At 38.3% G+C, this 23227-nt stretch overlaps 3 protein-coding genes across 3 annotated transcripts in view; 2 read left to right on the top strand and 1 right to left on the bottom strand.

Moving 5' to 3' along the window:
• Positions 1–22: 22 nt before the first annotated feature.
• Positions 23–8188, bottom strand: LOC106934684 (guanylate cyclase 2G-like; the record flags this gene model as incomplete). Its single annotated transcript, XM_015014738.1, has 17 exons — positions 7682–8188; positions 6334–6682; positions 5635–5744; positions 4637–4819; positions 4388–4532; positions 3972–4107; positions 3678–3781; positions 3417–3583; positions 3157–3297; positions 2837–2920; positions 2474–2578; positions 2318–2389; positions 1965–2133; positions 1729–1884; positions 1206–1383; positions 343–483; positions 23–255 (listed from the first exon to the last, which is right to left on the bottom strand). Coding segments are annotated over exons 1-17 (2821 nt in total), but the record flags the coding sequence as incomplete, so codon positions are not given.
• A 1593-nt stretch (positions 8189–9781) lies between these two features.
• On the top strand, positions 9782–18029 carry LOC106934686 (long-chain-fatty-acid--CoA ligase 5-like). The gene is made up of 18 exons (XM_015014739.1): positions 9782–9930; positions 10924–10977; positions 12268–12436; positions 12594–12705; positions 12965–13029; positions 13462–13563; positions 13646–13745; positions 14010–14188; positions 14282–14314; positions 14357–14500; positions 15282–15377; positions 15963–16035; positions 16226–16314; positions 16610–16726; positions 17056–17199; positions 17307–17408; positions 17632–17703; positions 17872–18029. The coding sequence occupies exons 3-18, from the start codon at positions 12281–12283 to the stop codon at positions 18007–18009; spliced, it is 1722 nt and encodes a 573-aa protein (XP_014870225.1). The 5' UTR covers positions 9782–9930; positions 10924–10977; positions 12268–12280; the 3' UTR covers positions 18010–18029.
• A 1349-nt stretch (positions 18030–19378) lies between these two features.
• Positions 19379–23227, top strand: part of LOC106934687 (ankyrin-3-like) — a 107319-nt gene continuing 103470 nt past the window's right edge. The window contains exon 1 of the mRNA XM_015014744.1: positions 19379–19660. Coding sequence (XP_014870230.1) covers positions 19625–19660 — 36 coding nt within the window. The 5' untranslated portion in view covers positions 19379–19624. The remainder of the gene's footprint in view (positions 19661–23227) is intronic.

Genomic DNA, 23227 nt, shown 5'->3' on the forward strand with positions numbered 1-23227 from the left:
CTTATATTATGTCTATGCCAACAACTATTCAGCTCTTTCGTCGCATAGTGAATGGTTCTTACTTTGTAGACGTCGTACATCTTGATGATGTCATCAAACAGGCTGTAGAGCTCGTTGAGGAAAGTTACCACCTCCATTGCGGAGCTGGAGGAACACATGGAGGTGAAGCCCACAATATCTGAGAAGAAGATGGTCACCATATCGTAGCTTTGTGGCTCCACTGACTTCCCTGCCATCAGCTGGTCTGCAATGTATCTAAAGGCAAAGAGACATGGAAAGGCTAAGAGTAGACAAAAAAAAAAAAGTTCATGTGAAAGGATTAGATGTGTGTGTATGTGGTACTTTGGTAACATGCTAGAGAGAAGCTTGTCTGCTCTGGCTTTCTCTGCTGTTAGCTGGTTGGTCCTCTCCTCCACTACTTCCTCAAGGTGATTTGCGTACTTCTCCAACTTGTCCACCATGTTATCGAGGATATTCGCATGACTACAAAAGATAAAAATGTTGATGATCTGCTTTCTCATTAAAAAGCTTTTTTTTTTTTTTGAAGGTCATTTTTATGTTAATGTGGCTGCTACCTATATTTGGACACGAAGATGCTAAAGGTTTAAATGTATCTCTAGCATTTTGAAGGGTTTGCGTCAAAACTGACTGGTATTCAGTACTTTAATAATTTAAAGTAATTCCATCAGAAACCTTACCCGTGAGTATGATGCTCCTATGTATTCTTTATGAATGGTGTCCAAATGTTTATGTTTGAGCTCATTGGACTATAACGCATTCTTTTACAATGTTCGGGAAGTTTTACTCAGATCGTGATGTTTTCTTTTCTATCAAGTTCTGCATTTACGTATGGTTGATTTGAATCTTTACCACTGTAAACAGGTTTTCAATTATAAAACCTGTTCTACTATCTACCCTGAAAAGAGATAAACACTATTTATCCTGGAAACGGATAAATAGTAGAACAAATACTGAAAGGGGTCATACTTGTGCAACCAAAGATTTGTTTATTTTCTAAATGAAGTATACAGCCAATATGTCACCATAAATGTCAAATAGTTCTGAAATTACTTTTTTATATGACAAACACCTGCTACTTAATCAGGGGTTTGTAGACTTTCTATATCCTCTGTCTGTATCAGTTATTATCAAACTGTACTATGGAATTGCTGAACAAAAAAAATAAATAAATGTGGCAAACATACCTCTCCGGACTTATGTCCTTCAGCCTCCTGCGTATAGACCCAAAAGGTGGCCGGTGGTCAGGGTTTTCGCTCCAACAGGCTTTGAGCAAGGCATTGACCTTCTCATCACACAGCTGCTCGCACAGCACTGGTCTGAGAGGTTCCCCTCGGAAAGGCGTCCGCAACTGCATTATAATTTCTTGGAATATGCAGAAATAATAATAATAAAAAAACAAAACAAAACAAAAAAAACAAAAACAAGAATAATTCAATTTTTTTTGTAGTTTCAGATTACCCTTCAATATCCTATAAAATACAAGTTTATCTTCTCAGTAATTTCTAAATAAGGTGCAAAATTTGATAATAAAAGTGGGCTCCCTGAAGGACAAACAGGTGGATAAAATTACACCATGACATAAGCTCAGAAAAGTGGATTTTTCATAATGCCCCACCTTTGAGTTGCTTTTCCACGACAGGACGACTTTACAGTAAATTGTTTAATGTCAGCTATATTGCGCAAAGAAAAAAAAAAAAAAAAACTAACCTTTTGGGTCCAGGTTGATGTCTTGGTACGGACCTCCTTTAGAGTTATACATGAGCTCCCACATTATGATTGCAAAGCTGTAGATGTCTCCTTTGGGTGTCCCATTACATGGAAGTCCGATCTGTCTCAGGAGCTCGGGGGCTGTCCAGTACAGATCTGAGACAAACTCATATATCTTCATGTGCAACATCATGCTCCTTCATCATATCATAAATTTGATTTCAGGTCAGCTTTACCTTCATAATCAGGATTTTCCATTGGACCGAGCTTGTTTTTTCCTCCATATTTAAACTCCCATAATCCAAAACCAGAGAGCTTGATTTGTAGTCTGCTGTCCACCAGACATGTACTGGGCTTCAGATTTCCATGAAATTTAAGGGTGCTGTTGTGAATGAAGTCCATTCCCTGAATTACAAATATATTTCAATAGTAAAATAATAATAATAATAATAATAGTCAAATATAATATTACTGAATAACAAAATAGATTATTTTTTTTTTTATGACAAAGATCTAAATACCGCTCGGTATTAGCAATATAATACAAAGCTTGCAGCACTTTAGAACCTTCAATAATAAACATACTTACATTGACAATGTCATATGCAAATGATAGCTTAAACATCCATTCCAAATCAACATCTGAAGACCCAAAAATATCCTTTAGAAACAGAATAAAATTATGTTGGAGGATTTTCTTAATTTTGCTTAGCGTGACATGAAGAAATAGAGATTTTCTACTTACCTTGAGGCTGCCTTTCTTGCAGTACTGAATGACCAGACAGATGTTCGGTGGCTCAATGCACACGCCAAAGAACTGGACCAGGTTTTCATGTTTCATTTCCTTCATCTATCTTAAGATATTTAAGATGGTTAGGCACACAGTAGCTGTAATTTTGTAGTTTTCTGTTTTTTTTTTTTTTTGAAAGAAGACAGATATGTGAACTTAACTACTTTCCTGTTTGTAAATGTAAAATTGTGACATATGTAAAGAATTGCTTAATACAAATTTCTCAGTTTATTCAAATCAATTCACCTATTTAGTCTTAATGCACAGTCTGATAAAAAAAAAATAAATAAAAATCCAAAAGAACATGAGGAACTTTACCAGATTGAATTCTGCAATCACTGAAGGCTTCTGGAAATTACAGTTTATGGGGTTCTTGATGTACTTGATGGCCACTTGATTTCCCTGTGTTAACACGAAAAAGTTATATCAACAGAAAGACACATACTCCCTTTTTGTGAGATTAAGTAACTTGGAAAAATCTCTCATAAAATTTCCAGTCATTTTGTTTGTAAAAAGCAATCGCTAAGCCAGTTTGTTCAGGAATTACTCAACTTAAGTGGATGATTTTTGCTCATCGTTGTCAAATAGTTATGTACTTTCCAACGCGCATTTATTTTTCCGGCAGAAGAAAGTTTCACCTGGTAGAGGCCTATGGTTGTGTAGATGTGCTCTCTGCCAGTTTTGTCCCTCAGGTCATAACTATGGCTGGAGAATGTGCTCTGACAGCTGCTGCTCCCGCTGTGACTCCCTGCAGAGCTCTGAGATACTCCCTGGTTTCCCTGGGGGGAGATACGACAGAAAATGGGCAAAAGTAGACAAGCAAACAAGCTGGAAACTGAACAAGAATCAAGGAGACATTCCATCTTTTTTAATTCTTTAACTATTTGAGCGCTCGCACAGAGGGCTCCCTGATGATCGTGATGTCGCCGTAGTTGATTATCCACCAGCTGGAGTCATCCAGCCTCGTCTGGAGCTGAAACTTTTGAAGCATGAGGACCCCAATCCACAAAACTGCCACTACACCGATGAGGGGGAAGGTCACAAGGACAGCCAGCAGGGCAATTTCTATGTCTCAGGAAAATCATCACAGTGAATAATCTGTACTAAAAAGATTTGATGCACTTATTTATTATTCTTTTATATGTAAATTGCACTTTACCATTGGTCAGCCACTCGCAGAGTTCGTCATTAAAACCACATTCAGGGATGTCGGACGGTGGCTTTCCTTTTGGCCAAATAACAGAAGAAAACATAGATGTCGGTCTGCAAGATAGGAAATGATTCTGTTACAGAGACTGAAATGATATTGATTATTTCCTGCTTCGTAAACGTATCAACATCTTAGAGTTTTCACTTTCCGTCATGTCACAACCCCTAATGTTGATGTGTTTTCTTTAAATTGTGCGTTGATAATTTAAATTTGTTTTCATTTTTGTTTGTTTGTTTTTTTTACCTGACACTTTTGGTTTGACTTTCAAAATTCAGGATGGGTACGAACACGTTGCCGCCTTCTACACGCTGCAAGTCATAAATAGAATAGTCCATACATCTCTCCCCCTCTTCATCAAAGTGAACCAGTCCAGAAGCTCCTGCAAATAAAAAAAAGCCATCCCACATTATCTGTGTTAGATTATGTTACTACTACTTGTTCTGCTTTCTTTCCACAGATTGTGAGTATTTGCTCCCAAGAGTTGAAGAGTTTAGCGACCATTAAAAATCCTACGAAGGACTGCAGACATTCAGCAGACAGTTATTACCACACCGGGAGAAGAAATCCACTACAGGCTATTGCAAAAGAAGCTGGCTGAATTAGTTGTGAAACAAAAACAAAACACCGGGTTTGTGATTGTGAGCAGGATTTATAGTTACCGTGAAATCGAATTTTATCTCTGATTTTCAGTTTCTCCAGAAGCTGTCGGCCGTCATGAGGATCTTTCCCTTCTTTTAGAACCTCCTTCAGTCCTGTCACATACAGAAGTACTGCATCGTGGAGATAGGCTGAGTAGGGGCTAACCTGAGATTCATTAAAAAGAAAAAAAGAAAATGAAATAAAATGCTGTCACATTTGATTGGTCCTGTTATCCTTTAGGATTTTTGCTAACTCCGTTTACGGCGCACCTCACTTTCCGACGTCAGGTTACTCCAAAAAGGATGTCCTTTCAGTCTTTGAAAAACCTGTTTGAAGAAATCGTAGTACTCGTATCCTTCGTAGGACTTCTGACCAATAACGAATGTCATGTCAAAAGCTCTTGTTCCGTCCTGGGTTACTCTGTTGCTCAGGGCAGTTTTCCACCAGTTATCCTGTTTGGGAGAAAACAGTAAGAAACACAGAACATGAGTTGGACAGGGGATCTCATTTACTTTTATTAATACTACACCGATATTTATTAGTGGCATTAAAATACTTCATAACTTCGGAAAAAATGTGGACAACATGTTACCCCTACCAGTCTGTCTTGGATTAGATTAAGTCTGAGCTGCTCTCACTGAGCCAGGTTCTGTTGGAGGTTTCTTCCTGTTAAAGGAAAGCTCTCCTCTGAATTTATGCTGCACGCATGCTGGGTATGATGGATGTCTGACGTGTTCAAAACTTGACTAACTAGCTATGTGTTCTTTTCTGATAGAAAAAGTAAGATGGTGCAATCGGTTGGTTTTTCTCAGATAGAAAACGTTTTAGCTATTGAAATAACAAAACTTAATTTGAATCTCTTGTGTGCCGTTGGTTTAAAAACTATCACATAGATACATATAAACAAGATCCAAGAGAGCTTGTTCATATGCATCTATTTTTGGATGTGAATTGGATTTTTGAATTCGTTTGACTTGTTAGTTGTTGCCGTACAAACAAACTGAATTAAATAAAAGTGATATTGCTTTGATGGACAGTCGAACATGACGTTACCACAGTGGGTAAATAGATAAAGTGCAGGGGGGAAAAAACACAACGTTCCTGTCTATCTGACTTCCATGATGAGGTTCCTTCCACCGTTTCTCTTCTACCCGGTGATATTTTCAAACAAGGTCAGGGAAGTCTGCCTCTCTTTGCTGCGCAGCCTTCTCTGCTGTCTGTATGGTTGAATATATGGCCGACTGTTGATTTGTTTTCCTTCACTGACCTCAAAATGCTGCATCAAGAAGAACACGTAGTCACCATTCATCAGACCCTGACGCTCAGCCTCCAGCAGCAGAGCCATGGAGTCCTCTCTGCTTGTTAGCACCACAATAACTAGAGAACAGATTTTGAAAAGTTTTATGGTAGAGGAACAACAACAAATGTAGAGCTATATTTAAAAGACACACAAAGAAATAAGGGTAGAATGAAAATGTAATCGACATGATGGTCAGAAGTTTATATCCACTCATTACTGGTGAGATTATTTTAGGTCCATTTGAACTCGTCATCTTTCCATGGTGGATTAATTATCCAACATTTGTCCCAGGTGTTCGTGTCAATGAATGTAGGAGCACAAATTTGAATATTTTCTCAGTTTTTTTTTTTTTTTTTTTTTTTACTGTAATACTGTAGCAATTATTCTCATGGTGGTACAGTTGGCAGCACTGTGGTCTTGCAGCAAGAAGGACCTGGGTTTGAATCCCGGCCTGGGAGTTTGCATGTTCTCTAAATGCATGTGTGGACTTTCTTCAGGTACTTTGGTTTCCTCCCACAGTCCAAAAACATAATTAATAGGTTGATTAAATAGCCTTTAGGGAAAAGTGTGTGTATGCATGGTTGTATGCCCCGCATGTCAGTTCAAGTTTGCGAAAATCCACACGTGATTACGGCTGTGCATGTTTCGGTGAACACCTCCCCTTACCTCTGGCGACTGTCGAGATATACTTGATGTTCTGATAAAGGAGATCAGGATCACTGGTGTCAAACTTCAGCTCAGCAGTCAATTTGAAATGCGATCTGAGGGGATTCTCCACCGTTTTCCACAAAGCATCCACTTTGTCCCAGGTGTTCGTCTTCAACCCCCCTCCAATCATCGCCACGTGACTCCACCCGAAGAACTCCAGGGTCTTCACCAGAACCTCTGAGCTCCGCTTAAGAGGAGGCATGATTTTTATATACGAGTCATACATCTCGCCGTCCTCCAGTTTGGAAGACTGGCCCACGTAGCCAAACATGGGGATGTGCCATGTTGACGCGATGAGACCGGTGACCTGAAACGTTCAAAGTTTAATTAATTCATCGCAGCAGGTCGAGAAATCCTCCAATTAATATGCAATTGTGATGAATTATTTCCTGATGTTGTGCTAAATCCTTCCTTAGGACGAAGGATATCAGTCAAAATCAAGATTTTATTCAATTAATTCTTACATGTACTCAGACCTTTTTTTGAAGTCCAGTACTAATGTTGTAACATTTGATGTATAACCTGACTGAGTAAACAGAGAAGCGATGTTAATTTCTTTTTAATCCGCAATTACAGTGGGTTATACAGCATTGCTGAAAGATGATTTGCATTTTTCAATAAATGTTTCTTAATATTTCATGTACAAAGCTGATGTGAACTTAACAGGAAAAAGTAATTCAATTCAATTTATCAATTAAGGATATGTTTAATATATTGATTTTGTTTATTGTTTGAGGAAAATGCAATAAATAATTGGCGTTTTAGAGTATTATTATACACACTTTACATTTAAATATTCTGTATTTATTGATGTAAATCACATCTTTAGATCTAGTGAATTTTACATCCATTTGAATTTATAAAATATAAATAATAAGACATCATTATCATCTCTGTGCAATTTCCTTAACCCAATAAACACATTAGTATGAAAAAATATATTTTTAGAAACATCTACTGGGGTTTGATTTTATAGGTAACATTAGGGGAAAAAATAAGGTCACACCTGCAGAATGACCCACATATAGTTTGTTTTTCTTCCCATCTAACTTAACAGAGAATGCGTGAAAAAAAATATTAAAGAAAATATCTAAAAATAAGCTGAAGTCAATAAACAGAAGCTTTGTTTTTAGATTAAGTCAATGCCTCAGAATGCAAAACATGTTTCTGAGACCTAAACATGTTTAAACCACTGAAACACATTTCATCCACTTTTACAGAAAACATCTCACGCTACAAACCTAAAACAAATTCATTCCTTGTAAACCCACAAAGAAAATGGCCGCAAATATGATCCGAACCGTACCTCTGCCTCCTCGGGACATGCCGGACCAAACAGAGCCGTCACGTTTTCCCTCCACACTTGGTGGATGAATCCTCCCAGAGACTCTTTAGGATTGCAGTCGGTGTCCTTGTACACAAAATCCAGACTGTAGTTGCCCAGGAAGGAGGGGTTGTTGTTCACCTTCTCCACGGCTATCTGTATGGCCGAGCCCAGCCGGCGAGCACTGAAGGGGAAGGACACGTTCCAGGGAGCCTGGAAGGCAATGATCAGCTTGTGATTTGGGGTACCATTGCTGCTGCTGCTGTTATGGATGATCATGGCGGCAGCGGTTGTAAAAAGTGTGAGGTGGAGCAACAATATGTGGCTCATGCTGGAGAAAACGAGTACCTGCTCTCATCCTGTTAGTTTCTGGACGAACAAGGCTTAAATACTCAACTACCTTGATGATGCTGGACATTTGGGTAGGGAGGAGAAAATGCAAATAGGTGGAGGAGAGTAGGAGGTACAGAACTCAGGACAGTACGTTTTTTGTTGAGAAAAGGTCTTGCACTGATTGGTCAGAGAGAGACGTTGCTGTAGAAAGGTGTGATGGATAAAATGCTGAGATGGAAATGCGTGAAAATCTGAAAGGAGCAATGAGAAGATGGATGGAATACAGGCGCCTCTCAGTAGATTAGAATATAATTTTAAATTAATTCATTTCAGTAAGTCCATCTAAAATGTGGATATTTTAACCTTTGACCTTTGATTTGAAGGGATGGTCCAGTATTCCTTGCAGAATAGTGTATTAATGGAAAGTCAAGTGGAAGGATAAAGTGCATTTCTAAAAAAAAGGTACAAAAGCAGCAGTTATAACCCTTGGTCGTTTCTTCTTTATTTATTGTACATAATTTTATGATTTTCTGTATTTTAGGTTTTCAGTTGCTGTAAGCCATAATTACGACAATATACCAAATTAGACATGAAATACGTCATTCTGTGTGCAAAGAATCTAGGTGATGTCTGAGTTTCACTTTTTAAACAAACTTTCCTGAGATTATTTCACTTTTCAAAAACATCCTATTCTACTGAGCCACACATTTGCATTGAAAGGACTGATATTTGAAAAAAAAAAAAAAAAAACAAGAAAAGAAATGTGATAAAGACAGGAACTCTTGAGATAAATAGAACCAGGAGGGGCAGAAGGGTAACGTTGGATGTTAGTGTGACTCAAAAAAGTCCTGTTCTTCCCCATGTTTGGCAAGAGCAATTAGTCTAACGTTTCTGTTTCTGGAGTACCGAGGGAAAAATCCATGCATGCAGTGGGAGATCAGGGAAATTCCACATAAAATCTGTTTGGGAATCCAGAAACAGCTGCTTGTAATGTATAATGTTAATAGTCTTTGTTCTACACAGGAAACATTACTTATATGAGTCAGGAAACAGAGATGTCCTTAGAAGTATTGTTTTTGCACAGTTTCTACTAAACAACTAACATCCCTATAAACTTAGGCAAATTGTCTGTTATGTTTTAAACAAAGAAGGGCTACATAGTGGAAATAATCATCCCTGCATCCCCAAAGTAAGAGTGGTGTTTCTTTAATGGAAACCTTTCGTCTTTCATTATGCAAATAGAGTTTGAAACCATGTTTTTTTCCTTTGAATGTCTTTCAAAATTGAATGCAGTTAATATAATTTTTGAGAAGATTATTTTCAGCCTTTGCACTGATCGTCCCATTAATACCAATTATTCTGCCTCATTCCCCACATGCCAAATCAGTTTTTATTACTCCTCTTCAAATATCACTGAAAGACATTTAAAGGAGTTAATGTTCAGATTATGGCTTAACAACCGGAGGTCACTCCAAAGGTGCTGGGATTTTATCTTTCGCTTTCCCTGACTCTCATAAATCAAATCGGAGAGGCCATGATTGTCTTAAAGGACAAACTTCAACTCCAAGCTAAAGGATACACAAAAATGAATAAAAACTACAAGGGACATATTTATGAAGGACTGTGAACAGATTTAAAAAAAAAAAAAAAACACTCAATAAGCAAACAAGTTGAGAGTTGTTGCAGGTCTCCTGGGTGTGTTATCTTCAGAGAGCAGGGGTGGCAGGTTGAGCCTTGACCGGTGCTGAGGAGCGTCACACCTGTGTGCAGTTTGAGGCGCTAATGACTTCAGGCTGTACATCTGTGGTGTTGCTGTCTTCAGCCGTTTGTTCCTCAGGAGATCCCTGCTCAGCCTGATCCCAACCTGCTGCTGCTGCTGCTAATACTTATTCCACCAGGTAATGTCCCTTAATCAAGATTCTCGTGTCATCTGACTCTCAAGAGAAACCAACTTTAAAAAACACATGCACAGAGGACCAGCACTGTGCACCTGCTTTGCTAAATTAGTACATAGGTCGGATGTTTATTAATTTATCCCCTGGCTTTTTTTTGCTGTTATAATATTGAGCTTTAGTACTGACTAATTTGAACTGGTTCAGATTATTATTATTTTTTTTTACCCTCATGTTTGTTCTGTGGCTTCAGTCCAGTAAATTTTGGATGGTATTTTTTTTAACTTTAATTCATGGGTCTCCAGCTACAGTCTCTGCTCCAACACGGCTTACTCAAAGGTGCAACTACCTCATCTGCATGTGGGTAATGACCCATCATTTGATTCAGATGTGTTGAACCAGGGACGAAGCCAAAAGGTGCAGGATACCGGCCCTTGAGGCTTGACTTTGGACTCTGCCGCTCTAGTCTAATTGCAGATGTGCTCTTTCACCTTTCAGATAACTGTCTGATATATGCAGACGATGGTTTGCTTAAGTGAGCTCGAACATTAATAGGAATCATTATGAAGCTGTGCATCTCAGTAAATGTGGTTGTGAATCATAAATGACATGGATTTGTTCCTAAATATTTGTGGGGGTTTTTTGTCTGTGTATTTTAAATATTTGTCCTTTGAACATGCTAACTTGCAGATAAGCACACTGACCTTTCATCAGGTGCAACATCTTGATATATATATATATTTTTCCCCTCTCTGTCATTGCCACTGATAACGCATTTTATCTTTCTGGATTAAAATCAGAAGAGTTGGGTGGCAAGAACCCTCTGAAGTATCTTAATCTATTGCACAACTTTAATACTGTGGCCTACAAACCAAGAATATGTCGGTGGCTGTGTCGTCTTTTATCAGTGGAAGTAATATGCTGGCCAAAGTTCAAAGATCCTAAGTTGGTCTGTGTACTGTTTTATCAGCTCTTGTCTTTAATGTGTTTCCTTCCTAGAGCAGAGGAACAGGATCTGTACACTCGCCACACACCTGAGACGGCTAGCAGGAGGTAAGCATTACATCTAAGATTATGTCTGAGCTCATTATGAAGGCTTTTGCATTTATCGGACTATCTTTTTTGTTTTGTTTTCTTTGTCTAATTTGTTGTCGAGTATAAAAATGACTGTCTAGGGCACCGTCACTCTGATCTCTTGGAACACAAGAAAATTGTCAAGTTTGGACTTTAAGACTTTAGAATAAAATTAATTGCCGTTTTCACTGATAGAGTATAGTATAAACACATTGGGATCTTTGTGTTTCTCCAACTCAGGAACATTAAAGAGGGAATAACTTTGATCAAATGGACACAAAACAACTGTCAGAAACTGTCACCAAATGTGCAAAGTAAAAGCCTCATCAAACAATTGACAAATGGTGTGTTGGTGCAAATTTACAAGAAAAAAGAAGTAAAGCAAGTTTCTCCTTTCACTGCCTTGCTTTCCTCATTAGAAATGCATGCAAACCGTGCCTAGTCAAACTATCTTTAATGCACTCTAATGTGCAGTGCAGCTTACCTATGAGGGTTTACGAGAAACTCTTGCACGATTTATGCAACTTTGACCTGGAGTTATTGAAGAAACAGTCTTTGGTGGATGGTGGGTTCAAAAAGTATATACGCCCCTGTTAAATTCGATACTTTCCCTCGTATAGTGTGACATGGAGCCTTAAACATTCTGCTGAATAGTTGGAATTCAAGAAAAATCTTGGGGTAATTTCTGTTAACAGGGCTGTTTTTTTTTGTTGTTGTTTTTTTTGTTGTTTTTTTTCCCCTTAATTCTTTCAATCACTTCTTGTGAGATGGATTTTTACAGTGAAATAAAATTCTTTTGCTAGGTTCTTTATATCATGGTACAGTGTAGGTGGCTGTGAATTGGGGACTAGGTATGTGTATGGGCAAGCATGCATCCAAATTCAGTACAGTGGAAGAATATTAGTGTTTTGCAATTAAGAGCTAAATCTGACAGCAAATCATGTGTGCTCGCCTGAAGAGGTCTGTGGACAACAGATGATTTGAAGAACTTTGGCGAGGCACAATAGAGAAATTGAGATTTGGCCTGCAGAAAGATTGAAACATTAAAGTAATTAAGGGGGAGAGGGATTATATCTATGCCACCAGGTAGCTATCCATTTTTCAGAAATGGTGTGTGGGATTAAAAAGGGCTTTGCATCAAGAAAACCTGGCAGTGTACTTGCCCTGTTTAAATTTTGTGTTGCCAGGTTAAATATGTTGTTTCTGATCACACATCCAAGTCTTGACATTTTTGATAAACTCACCATTTGTTCTAATTTCCCGTCCCAGTTGACCCAGCATCATGGACGTCATCTTCCAGTTGCTGTTCTCTCCTCTTCCGACCCCAGTGGTCATCTCCCTGATCGTGGTCGGCGTTGCAACCCTGTTTTACCTCAACGCCCGGCCCAGTCCGGTCCGCAGCCCAGCCGACCTCAACCGCCAGACTCTAGGGGTCAAGGTGAGATCTGCAGAAAGTTTTTGCTCAAGTTTTATAAATTCATAGTCTGAGGAGGCATGGTAATGACCTGACACTTCCCTTAGGAACCTGTAAACTTTTTTTTTTTCCCCTCCCCTTCTTTTGAGCACCAACTTTTTTTTTTTTTTTTTTTTTTCAGGATGGTGCAAGAAAAACGGCCATGTTGGAGGACAACAACAACCTGATGTCATATCGCTACAATGATGCAAAAACCCTGTATGAGGTCTTTCAAAGGGGCATTAAGGTTTCAGGTATTTAAATTGTTCAAAACCGTGTAAAATCAGCTTAGATTTTGTATCATAAGCCAAAAAACAAGTTTTAAAATGAGTACATTTGTTTAAAAATCAGAATGAAGTTTCAAGCTAGTTTAAACTGGAACTAATAAAGACAAACCAAATGATTCCTTTTTTGTCATATGATCTGGCAAAGAAAAAAAAAAGCTGCTGTATAGTTAAAGTTCAGTCAAACCACTGGTGCAAGACATAACATCAGAACCATTTTATCTTCCAGGTAACGGACCGTGTTTGGGCTACAGAAAGCCTGGGAAGCCTTACCAGTGGCTGAAGTACAAACAGGTACAGTACAGAGTGGCAATGATTTGGAAACATTATGGTTAAATGGTGCAGGTAATGTGTGAAATCACTATTCTGGACCTTTCTGGGTAAAAAAGTTAAAAAAAAAAAGCATCTGATCCCATCAGCACTGTAGCAGAAGTGTAGAGATGAGGCCAATGACGCCGAGGAAAGAAAATGTGTTGGATGAACTTTTTCTTAAAAGGTTATTTTAAGGAGAGATGTTTAACTTTTCATACAATAGTTGTATTTTTAAATTTAAAGTAGAACTTTGTTTCAGGCTGCCTAAACCTAACCTCGGTTTATTTGTCATACTCTTCCTAGAGTTTTTAAAAGTACTTTTTTTTTATATGCTGTTTTCCTCCGAGTCTTTAAGTATTTGTAAAATTTATAGTGATGTTTTCTCTTCAATCTGACTTCCCCTCTTCTCTGAAGGTGTCTGACAGGGCACAGTATCTGGGGTCAGGACTCCTTCACAAAGGTTTGAAGCCCAATTCTGATACATTCATTGGTATCTTTGCTCAGAACAGACCTGAGGTAAATGGAGGCTTAAGAGATTTTTTTTTTTTTTTGTATGAAAATCTATTAACTTCTGTCTCTTCATTAAATCAACTCTCAGTGGATTATCGGTGAGATGGCGTGTTACACGTACTCCATGGTAGTGGTCCCCCTGTACGACACTCTGGGTCCTGAGGCTCTCGTCTTCATTATCAACCAAGGTAATTGGAGCTTTACTTTGCTCTCTAATGCTGCTAATTGCAGAAACAACAAGACTTCCAGTAACTGTGTTCCCATAGGAGTCTGTCAAGTAATCTCATCTTCTTCTTTTCAATGAGTTTGTGTAAATTTGCTGATGGAAAGTTTGATTATAAGGGCAAATTGAATATATTCTGCCTTCAAGTTTTTTTTTTTTTTTTTAAAAAGCAGATCCTATTTCTAACAAAAACACATATACATGAATATTTTTTTTTATTTCCTATAAGCTGGGATCTCTATGGTGCTCTGTGACAACCAGAAGAAAGCAGAAGTGCTGCTTCTGAACCACGAAAAAGGCCAAACTCCCGTTCTCAAAACTGTTGCGCTCATGGACTCGTTCAGCCCCGAGTTGATCGAGCGAGGAAAGAAGTGTGGTGTGGACATCGTCTCCATGGAGGACTTGGAGGTAATGATGTACTCTAAACACCGAACCAAGCAAAATGTAAACGTTAAAAAAAAAATCAGTAAGTAAAGACGTTTTGTTTTCTGGCAACTCCAGGCACTGGGAAAAAATAACCTTCAAAAGCCAGTAGTAAGTTATGAATGCTTCTAGATTTTTTTTTTTTTTTTTTTTTATAACCAGGTTCAGAGTGGAGCCACGTCTCCCTTTCAGAAATGGCTGCTGAACTTTGCAGCAGAGAGGAAGTACGCTGAGGTGAAGGATGGCATCGTCAGGAAAAACAGCATATGGGACAAACTCATTTTCCACAAAGTCCAGGTACTTCATTTTTACTTATTTGTAACCTTTTGTAGTTCTGATGTAATAAAGAACATTTTCTGCAAGAAGTTAAGGTTATTGGGTCTGACACTTTACTTGGAAATGGGAGTAACACTTTTTTTTTTAACTGTATATTTGCTTAAAACAACCAAATCTAGGTTTACAAGAGTCTGCGCTGGGATCTCACCCAGTGGAACTTGCTTGGAAAACTATTAAAGGAGGGTGTGCTCCATTCATTCCTGGAACAGTTTTTTTTTTTTTTTTTTTTTTTTTGTCAATCATTTTATCCAAAACTTTTCTCTACTAGAGATTTTTAAAGAGGCATAAAATCATTTATTCAATCTGAGCTGGATTATTGTAAATCTTTTTGTTTTTTTTTTTTGTTTTTTTTTGTTATTGACCAAACTTGTTACTTGATGGCTCCAGTTAGTTTAAAAACTTGTGACTGCTACATTTCTCCATTGTTGAGCTTTTTCACAAGTTGTATATTGCTATAACTTTACCATTAAATAATTGGGCACTCTAGAGCTACGCCTGGTGTACCTGTCAGTTTTCCTGCAACTTTCTGTACTCTAGAAAAGTTCCCAGTGATCTTTTTAGATGTTAAACTGTCAATCCTGAGATGTAATTGGTTATTCACTTCATATATTTTTTTTCCTATCGTTTTAATTATTTCATACTTTTATGTAAGGAGATTTGCTCAGTAGCAGTTTTTTGTTTTGTAATGTGCTTTTAAAGGTACATTTTATGGTGGTTCTAAATGTTCTCATCCCTAACTCAGGAGTCTCTGGGGGGCCGTGTGAGGATGATGGTGACTGGCGCTGCACCCATATCACCATCTGTTCTCAACTTCCTCAGGGCTGCCCTAGGCTGCCAGGTAATAAACCTTTAATCCTCTGTAAACAGAATCTTGATTAGATTTAGGTTTTTCCTGCAAACATAAATGCCTCATTCTCTGTTTAAATGAGACTGCTTCTTTTTTTTTTTTTGACTACTCTTAAACATTCTGTTTTTTGTTGGTCCTCTCTAAGGAACCACACTTTTTCGTGACCAATAACCACAAAGTTTTTCACTACAAGTGTAAGAACTGAGATTTGCAACAAATCAGTCTTATTTGTTTGCTCTCGTGGCATGTCTACAATACACATGCAAGTTTCTTTTACATTTGAATTTACTGTCAACATGCTGCGTTCGTTTAACTATAGAAGCATAAATGAACAATGTTACAGAAAATCTAACATTTTACATCAAAATATGCCACGTTTCACAGTTGTTGGCTCCTCTGTAGATTCACTTTAAAACGTTTGTAAATTAATCCTGAGGGTTTGAAGTTTTTTAAATCTCAAAGGAGCTTGACGTAAATGGACACGGATGCAGTAATGTTGGTGTTTAGGAGGAACAATTGCACAACACTGATGCTGGTTCCTGTTGAGATGTTTGTGGTGCTCTCTGGTTCTCGCAGATCTTTGAAGGATACGGTCAGACAGAGTGTGCAGCTGCCTGCACGTTCACCTTACCAGGAGATGCCACTGCTGGTACGTAGCTAAGCAAACTGTAACGGCAGCGAAACCTCTTTGAGTTTACGACAGATTTGTTTAAACATGAAACGTTTTACTTGTAAAGTTAACAAATGCTACACATTTGATCAGGGGAGAAATGCCAAGTGGGATCCAAAAGGAAAAAAAAAACAAGCCTAATCACAATTTATTTATTCATTAACTTCAGGTCATGTTGGCGTGCCTCTGCCTTGCAATTTTGTGAAGTTGGTTGATGTGGAAGAGATGAACTACTTTGCTTCAAATGGTGAAGGAGAGGTTGGTTAATCTGAAATCTGTTTATATCTGGGGATATTAAAGTCTTGCACCAGAAGGAGTCTGAATTAAATCAGTTCAGAGAGATTCTTGTCGGAGTCGGGAACAGTTCTTTGGACCCAAAAATGAAGGTTGTATCTCTCTTTCACATAAGACTAATGGAAAATGAATATTACTCAAAGGCTTATGTTTTAGTGATGGTGACTGTCATAAATTTAAAATGTAAAAACGCAGCAAATTAAACATTACAGCATTTTGTTTGTCTTGTGATTTTTACTTTTTTTTTTTATATATATAGGTTTGCATTAAGGGCACAAATGTATTTAAGGGCTACTTGAAAGACCCAGAAAAGACTGCAGAGGCCTTGGACAAGGATGGCTGGCTTCACACTGGCGATATTGGTAAATGGCTTCCGGTAAGATGCACTTTCTTTTCACTTGTGTTGTGGGGGGGAAAAGGATATAATTGGCTTAACGTTGCCCACAAACTGAATGCAGAGTTCCAAATACTGTCCTCTTAAAAATCACAAACTTTTGTATATTCTAGTGAAATTTTATGCGATTAGACAAACGAAGTGAAGCATAATCGTACAGAAGTAAAATTATGCACGAGCATGGCTGTTTTGGCCTGGCTCAAAGGGCACGACAAAGAGTTCCAAAAAAGTAGCCCCTTGTTATATTTGTAAAATTGTCACCGGGTTATGAAGTTCTCATAAATAGTTTTGCCTTGTGGGTTTTGCGACAGAGTGGAGTCTTGAAGATTATTGACCGTAAAAAGAACATCTTCAAGCTGGCTCAGGGAGAATACATCGCCCCGGAGAAGATCGAGAACGTGTATGTCCGCTGCGGCCCTGTGGCCCAAGTGTTTGTGCATGGAGACAGTCTGCAGGTAACTTGATATTTTTCTTTTTTCTCTCTCTGTACCTTTCCAGCTGCTTAATCTTAACAATTAATGTCTTTGTTTCTTTCTATTTTTTTTTTTCCCTATCCGTGTAGTCGAGTCTGGTTGCCATTGTGGTACCTGATGCTGATGTCCTGCCAGGTTTTGCAAAAAGTCTTGGCATCCAAGGCTCCATTGAAGAACTCTGCAAGAGCACAGTAGGTTTCCTGTAATGTGTAAGTTTATTCTCTCCAGTGTTTTAGACAAATGTCCAAAGTCAAGAATCTGCAGGAAATGTGATCATTAACACTGAAAGCTGCCAGTTGGAGAAGTTGGCATGCTGTACATGTCTGCAAATTACATTTACTGGAAGCGGAGCAGCGGACCCGTGTGGACTGAGACGTGTTTAACTGATTCAAATTGTGGTTTATTTGTTCTCAGGAAGTTAAAAAGGCCATAATCACAGATATGACCAAACTAGGAAGAGAAGCAGGTCTGAAGTCATTTGAGCAGGTAAAGGATTTTTGTCCTAGCAGATTCTACGTTTAAGCCGTCACCGGTCTCAAGAATTTGTCATACTCCATAAAGCCGAAAAGTCTCCAACTGCTTTAGTTTTGAAACTCATCTGGTTATTCAAAGGAGCTTAATCGTATTTACCTTTCTCTTTCTTCTCCACTGCAGGTGAAAGACGTGCATCTCCACCCGGAGCTCTTCACCATCGAGAACGGCCTGCTGACTCCCACCTTGAAGGCGAAGAGGGCTGAGCTCAAAGAGCTGTTCCAGCCACAGATTGACAAACTTTATGCTGACATCCAATAAATTAACCCTCAAACAGAAAATGGTCTTTGTGTTTTACAGCAACATTCCATTCAGTCACCAATGAATAGCACCAGAAAAAGTAGATCAAACCTTAAGGCAATTTGCAAAACGGATTCTGATTACCTACATGGCTATTTAATTTCATACAGTTTTAAATGCAGGGGAATTCCAGCTTGGTCTTCTTGTTGGTAAAATGTTTGAATCACTTTTTTTTTTTTTTTTTTTTTTTTTTTTTTTTTTTTTTTTTTTGTACTCTGGCTCAAAACATGTTTTTGCTGTACCTCATTTTTTTTAAAGGTGAACTTCAAATGTCTGGATTTTATATGGAGCCTTGTGAAGGGTTTAAAATCTCATTCAAATGCCAACGTTTGTGTTACAAAACATTTTTAAGCCAGCACTGCCCTCATGTGTTGAAATTCAAACACTGTATAAATTCACTCTCGGCATGGGAGTAAATGTGGCGGCATCAGAAAATTTTTAGAATCGCCTCAGGGGGGCTCTGGACATGTCCTCATAATCAAATCTGGAGAACTTGTCTTGTTTGGAGAATCCTACCAAAGACTCCTGAAACTAAAGCCAAATATGTTTCAACAAAGTAGCACAGGGGTGTGGACACTTTTACAGTTAAACTATTGCAATTTTATATTTACGTTTGACATTTGGACTTTAGAACAGTTTACATTCATACTTTGCTTTCAACATTCAGCATTTATTAGTTCAATTCAATCATAAGCACTCATTTTGACACCTCCATGTATTGGAAGCCAAGTCCCACACTTCAGATTAATTAAAGGTAGGCTGAGTGAAATAAATTTATCCCCCTGTATTTGTGTACCCTTTTCAGATGCATTTTTTCCCTTCAACTCAACTTTCAGTCAGTGGGTACATCATACAGATGGCTCAAAAGGTGAACTACAAATATGATCAAATCTTAATCTAGTTCAACCAAGAAATTCTCAGAACTTGGTGTTGGAAAAAGTACCTAAATGAATGAGCCTAAAATTACCACCACCCTACCAAGCTTAGCTTTTCTTAGGTTATGGTTGAAATAAAGTCCTGGTTTGTGAAATGAAAAGACACTTATGATTAATGTAAATGTGGAAAACAAATATACAACACATTTTTCATTAAACGGCTAAATTATGTATCCAACATTAAACCTTTATGTTGATGGGTCTATTTCATTCAGGCTTTTTTTTGCACTAATCAACTAATTAGCCCTCTATATGTAATTTAACTTTTGAAAACGTGCAGTCCTAAAATGCCTATTTTAGCCTACATGTCATTTGACTCGATGAGGCAAGCAACACCGCCCCCCAGCGGCTGTTTTCCACTAAGTTTCTGCTACAGTCGGTCCTCCAGGCAGCGGCAGCAGCAGTACACTCCCCCCTCCGCCCCGGTTTCACCTGGAGTTTACACGGGCACAGAACTCCGCTGTCCCTGGAATACTTTTCCCAACTCTGAAGGCTCCAATCCACCACTTATTCCCCAGAGCCGGTCTTCCTCAGATGTTTGACCCTCGTATGCGTTTCCACTGCGGATATTTTAGTGTGTTTGGATCTCCCGTGGATCAAACTCACCTGAGAGCAGCTACACAGCACGCGTCTTCTTCAATATGGCTTCTTCCGCCACAGGTGACCACGAAGAGCAGGTAAGGGAGCTGGAGAAAGTTTCAGTGCCAGTGTAAGCGCCAACTTTCTCTCTCAGTGGGGTTTGGTGGCGTTGTTTTGTTGTGTTGGCAGCCGCGATAACACCAATTCCGTTTGAAAGCGCAATGTAAAGAGTAGTGGTGAGCTGACTAATCAATTTAAAGTGCGACTTTTAACTGTCAAAATTAGCAACAAGCTCTGTGTTGAGACTTTCTGTGTTATTTCTCTGACAGTTGACTTAGCGTTCACCCTCTTGCATATAACTGAGATTACACTGAAAACCCCCATGGTGATCAGATCTCATATGCCACACATGCAGGTGGATTTCGGTAAATTAGAAAGTGACCAAAAAGTAGGCTACGCAAGTAATTCTGGTAGAAAATTCTTACACAAAAATTTATATTTTATGTTTTTTTTTTGTCAGTTAATATTGGTAATTATGACATTTCTGTTACATCAGTGGAAAGTGAAGTGAAGGGGAGAAATTTTTGCAAGAAACAACTGTTGCCTTGGAGCACTTAGATCTAATGCACATTGCAAAAAACAAAAAAAAAAAAAATAGCCCTTTTGAAAGGTGAATATCTGAGCCCGTCTCTTCTTCCCGTTTTAATTTAACATCTTCTCCTTGCTGCTGCTTATTTGTGGCGGCAAATTTTAAGCTCAAAAGGAAAGGACGCAGACAGGTCAACCTACCCCCATCTGAAACACACATGCCCAGTTTGGAGATTAAACTCATAGTACCTGCTTGTTCACAGCCACTGGATTAGAGCCAAACCCTAATAAACCTTTCCCCTGAGGGGGGGTGGCTTGAGGAAAAAAAAAAAAAAAAAAAAGGAGACAGACATATATGTGTTATCTTAATTAGTGGTATAAGACTTAAAAGTGCTGTAGTATTTTAATTTATTGTAGTTTTTTTTCTTCCAGATAACTTAATAAAGAGAACATTTATTAACTCAATGACTGCCAAAGGTTTGCAGTTTTATAATAGTAACAGCTTACAGCACAGATCAATTGATACATGTACATAAATGAATGGGGATATTAGAGACCATACACTGTACAACCTAAACTTTGGTAGTTTTAATGTTTTCTTGTCAGATGCATGTGATTTTAGAAAAAAAAAAAAACATAGTTTGTATGGTTACATGATTTGAAACAAAGGCTTTTATCAAGATCACTTATTAATTCCAAGATGAAACTCTACATGCTGCTACTAAGGCCTTTTTTTCTTATCCGTTACTGTAGTTGCATCCTAGATCCCTGTCTAGGCTTGCCACTGTTTTCACAAGAGCTGATAGAGATTAGATCATTTGCAGCTGGATGTGACTAAATCCACCCCTTATTTGTTGTTTTCTACCATTGTGGATTTAGCTGTTGCCACTGATGTGAGAGAACACAGCCAAATGAAAACGAAGTGCCTAGAGTCGCAAGAGTGTTCATACATGTTGAATTGCTTTTCAGATTTTGGCACGTTACTATCGCCACACGCTAGAGAGGTAGCAAAAAGAAAGTGATCATTGAAGGAACGACTCCATGTTGGAGACACAATAAACCTCTAGAGAAAAGTTTACTATGTCATGATGTTTTCATGATGTTTCATGACGATATCATGGAACTTGACCTACATAGAAAATGCAGTGTTTGGAGGAAGACTAAATATTCCAGCATTATACTGTGGGCATATGTTTCAGAAGATGCAAGGATGCTTGGTCAGAGTTAGTGAGAAGACAAATTAAGCTAAATACAGGAAAATGCTGGAAGAAAACCTGCAAAAACCACAATTCTTGGGCAGAAATTCAGTATCTGATTTAGAATCGGTGTCGAGATTCAAAAACTGATGTTCACAGACGCCCCATCATATCTGACTGAGCTTGAGGTGTTTTACAAAGAAAATCTGGAGAACTTCAGTCTCTAGGTATGTGCTGGTAGAAAAAAAAATTATACAAGTTGTATGAATTTTATGAATTCATACAACTTGAATTCATACAAGGATTCAGTTCACCCTTTTTGATTTGGGTGAACTGAACGATGATGGAAAAACTTTAATCTGTAAGTAGTAGTTGCCTAAATTTAGCAAGATGAAACCAAACCTATTTGTGTAACTCATGACCTTAAATCCTCTTGAATGAAGCCGTAGGCATCAACCTTGACCCACCAGAGCTTTATAGCAGGCAGCCTTCAAAATGCTCTTATCATGATAATTACAAACATTTCACAAGCAGTCTGAGGATACCGCATTCCTGTCTTCAAGGTGTTGACTTTGTGTGTTTCTTTGCTTTGTTTTTTTTTTTTTTTTTTTTGGCATAACTTGAATCATTTACAGTTTTGGTTAATCGTTACTCTTATGGCTGATTTCTCTCGTGTATTCCTTCCTGCCCATTAGTTTAGTGCTGGACTTGACACGTTTGTAAGGGGGACATCATATTTTACACCCATTTAAAACTCTGTCATGAACTCTGTGTTGATGTTTGTGTATGTATCGGTTTGCCAGCAGGCGCACAAGAACATGATTGACTGCATTGTCTTTTCTAACCAGGAAAAGATTTTTTTCACCTCTGGGGATTGCTATCATAAATTTCAAGATGTTATGATAGCACGCAAAGTATTCAAACTGGGACAGCGGGCATTGTGACATAATGATCTTGGTAAGGAATTTTTACATAAACTAGAGGCCTCCTTGTTCCCAGCCTGCTTCTTCAGCCATTTTGCCTTCATAACTTGAAACCAAAACATGCGTCCTTTAGCTAATATTTTGACGTCAACATTGCTTCTTTTGAAGGCTGAAATAGCAATTTGAACTTGTGCAATCCTCATTCACACAGTTGCCTGTCCTGTGTTTGTTCATCTATCTATCTGCGGTTCCTTCTGGCTTAATGGTTGACCACAGATTGTAGTGGGAAATGGAAAGCCGTTCACTTCCAAAGTACTGGTGTCTATTGCCAAGACGCCGTGCTGGAGGTTTATTGTGGAGGAGCAAACAATGAGTGCGAGTCTCCACCTATGTCCTGGTGAAAAGCTAATGGTCACCACAATGACCTCTGTGTGTGTACAGGGTGGTCTGATGGGATCAAAAGGAGAAGTGCTGCGTTGTGGGAATGTATTGGATTTTATGGGATGCCATGATGCACGCGCCTCACGGTTCAGTTTTATGGGCCAGCTCTGTGTTGGAGCCAAGCCTTTATCAACAAGGTTTTTTTTTTATGTTTCAACAATAATTGTTCACAACTGAGGAAAATGAGCATGACTGTAGAACAAAGTGGTGGGTTGTGGAGTTGATCATTTTTTAAATTTTTAAATAACTTATTTTGATTAGACCACAGTTGGCGTAAGCTCAGTTTGGAGAATCACAGAGGAATTCTCAAGTTTTTGGCAAAATTATTTACCATACCCGGTGCCATTTTGTCAGAAGGCAGCACAAATTTTATATTGAAAATAATCCAACCATTACACAAATTTGATTATTCAAATAAATCCCTTGGTAAGAAATAATATTTTTTACAAACTCATCAATGTTATCAGCCTAAGCACATATAACAATTCCTATAGAGTGGATTCACTGGAAACATTTC

Source organism: Poecilia latipinna, unplaced genomic scaffold, assembly GCF_001443285.1.
Source record: "Poecilia latipinna isolate Pla-1442-1.1 unplaced genomic scaffold, P_latipinna-1.0 Scaffold1843, whole genome shotgun sequence".
Classification (NCBI taxonomy): Eukaryota; Metazoa; Chordata; class Actinopteri; order Cyprinodontiformes; family Poeciliidae; genus Poecilia; species Poecilia latipinna.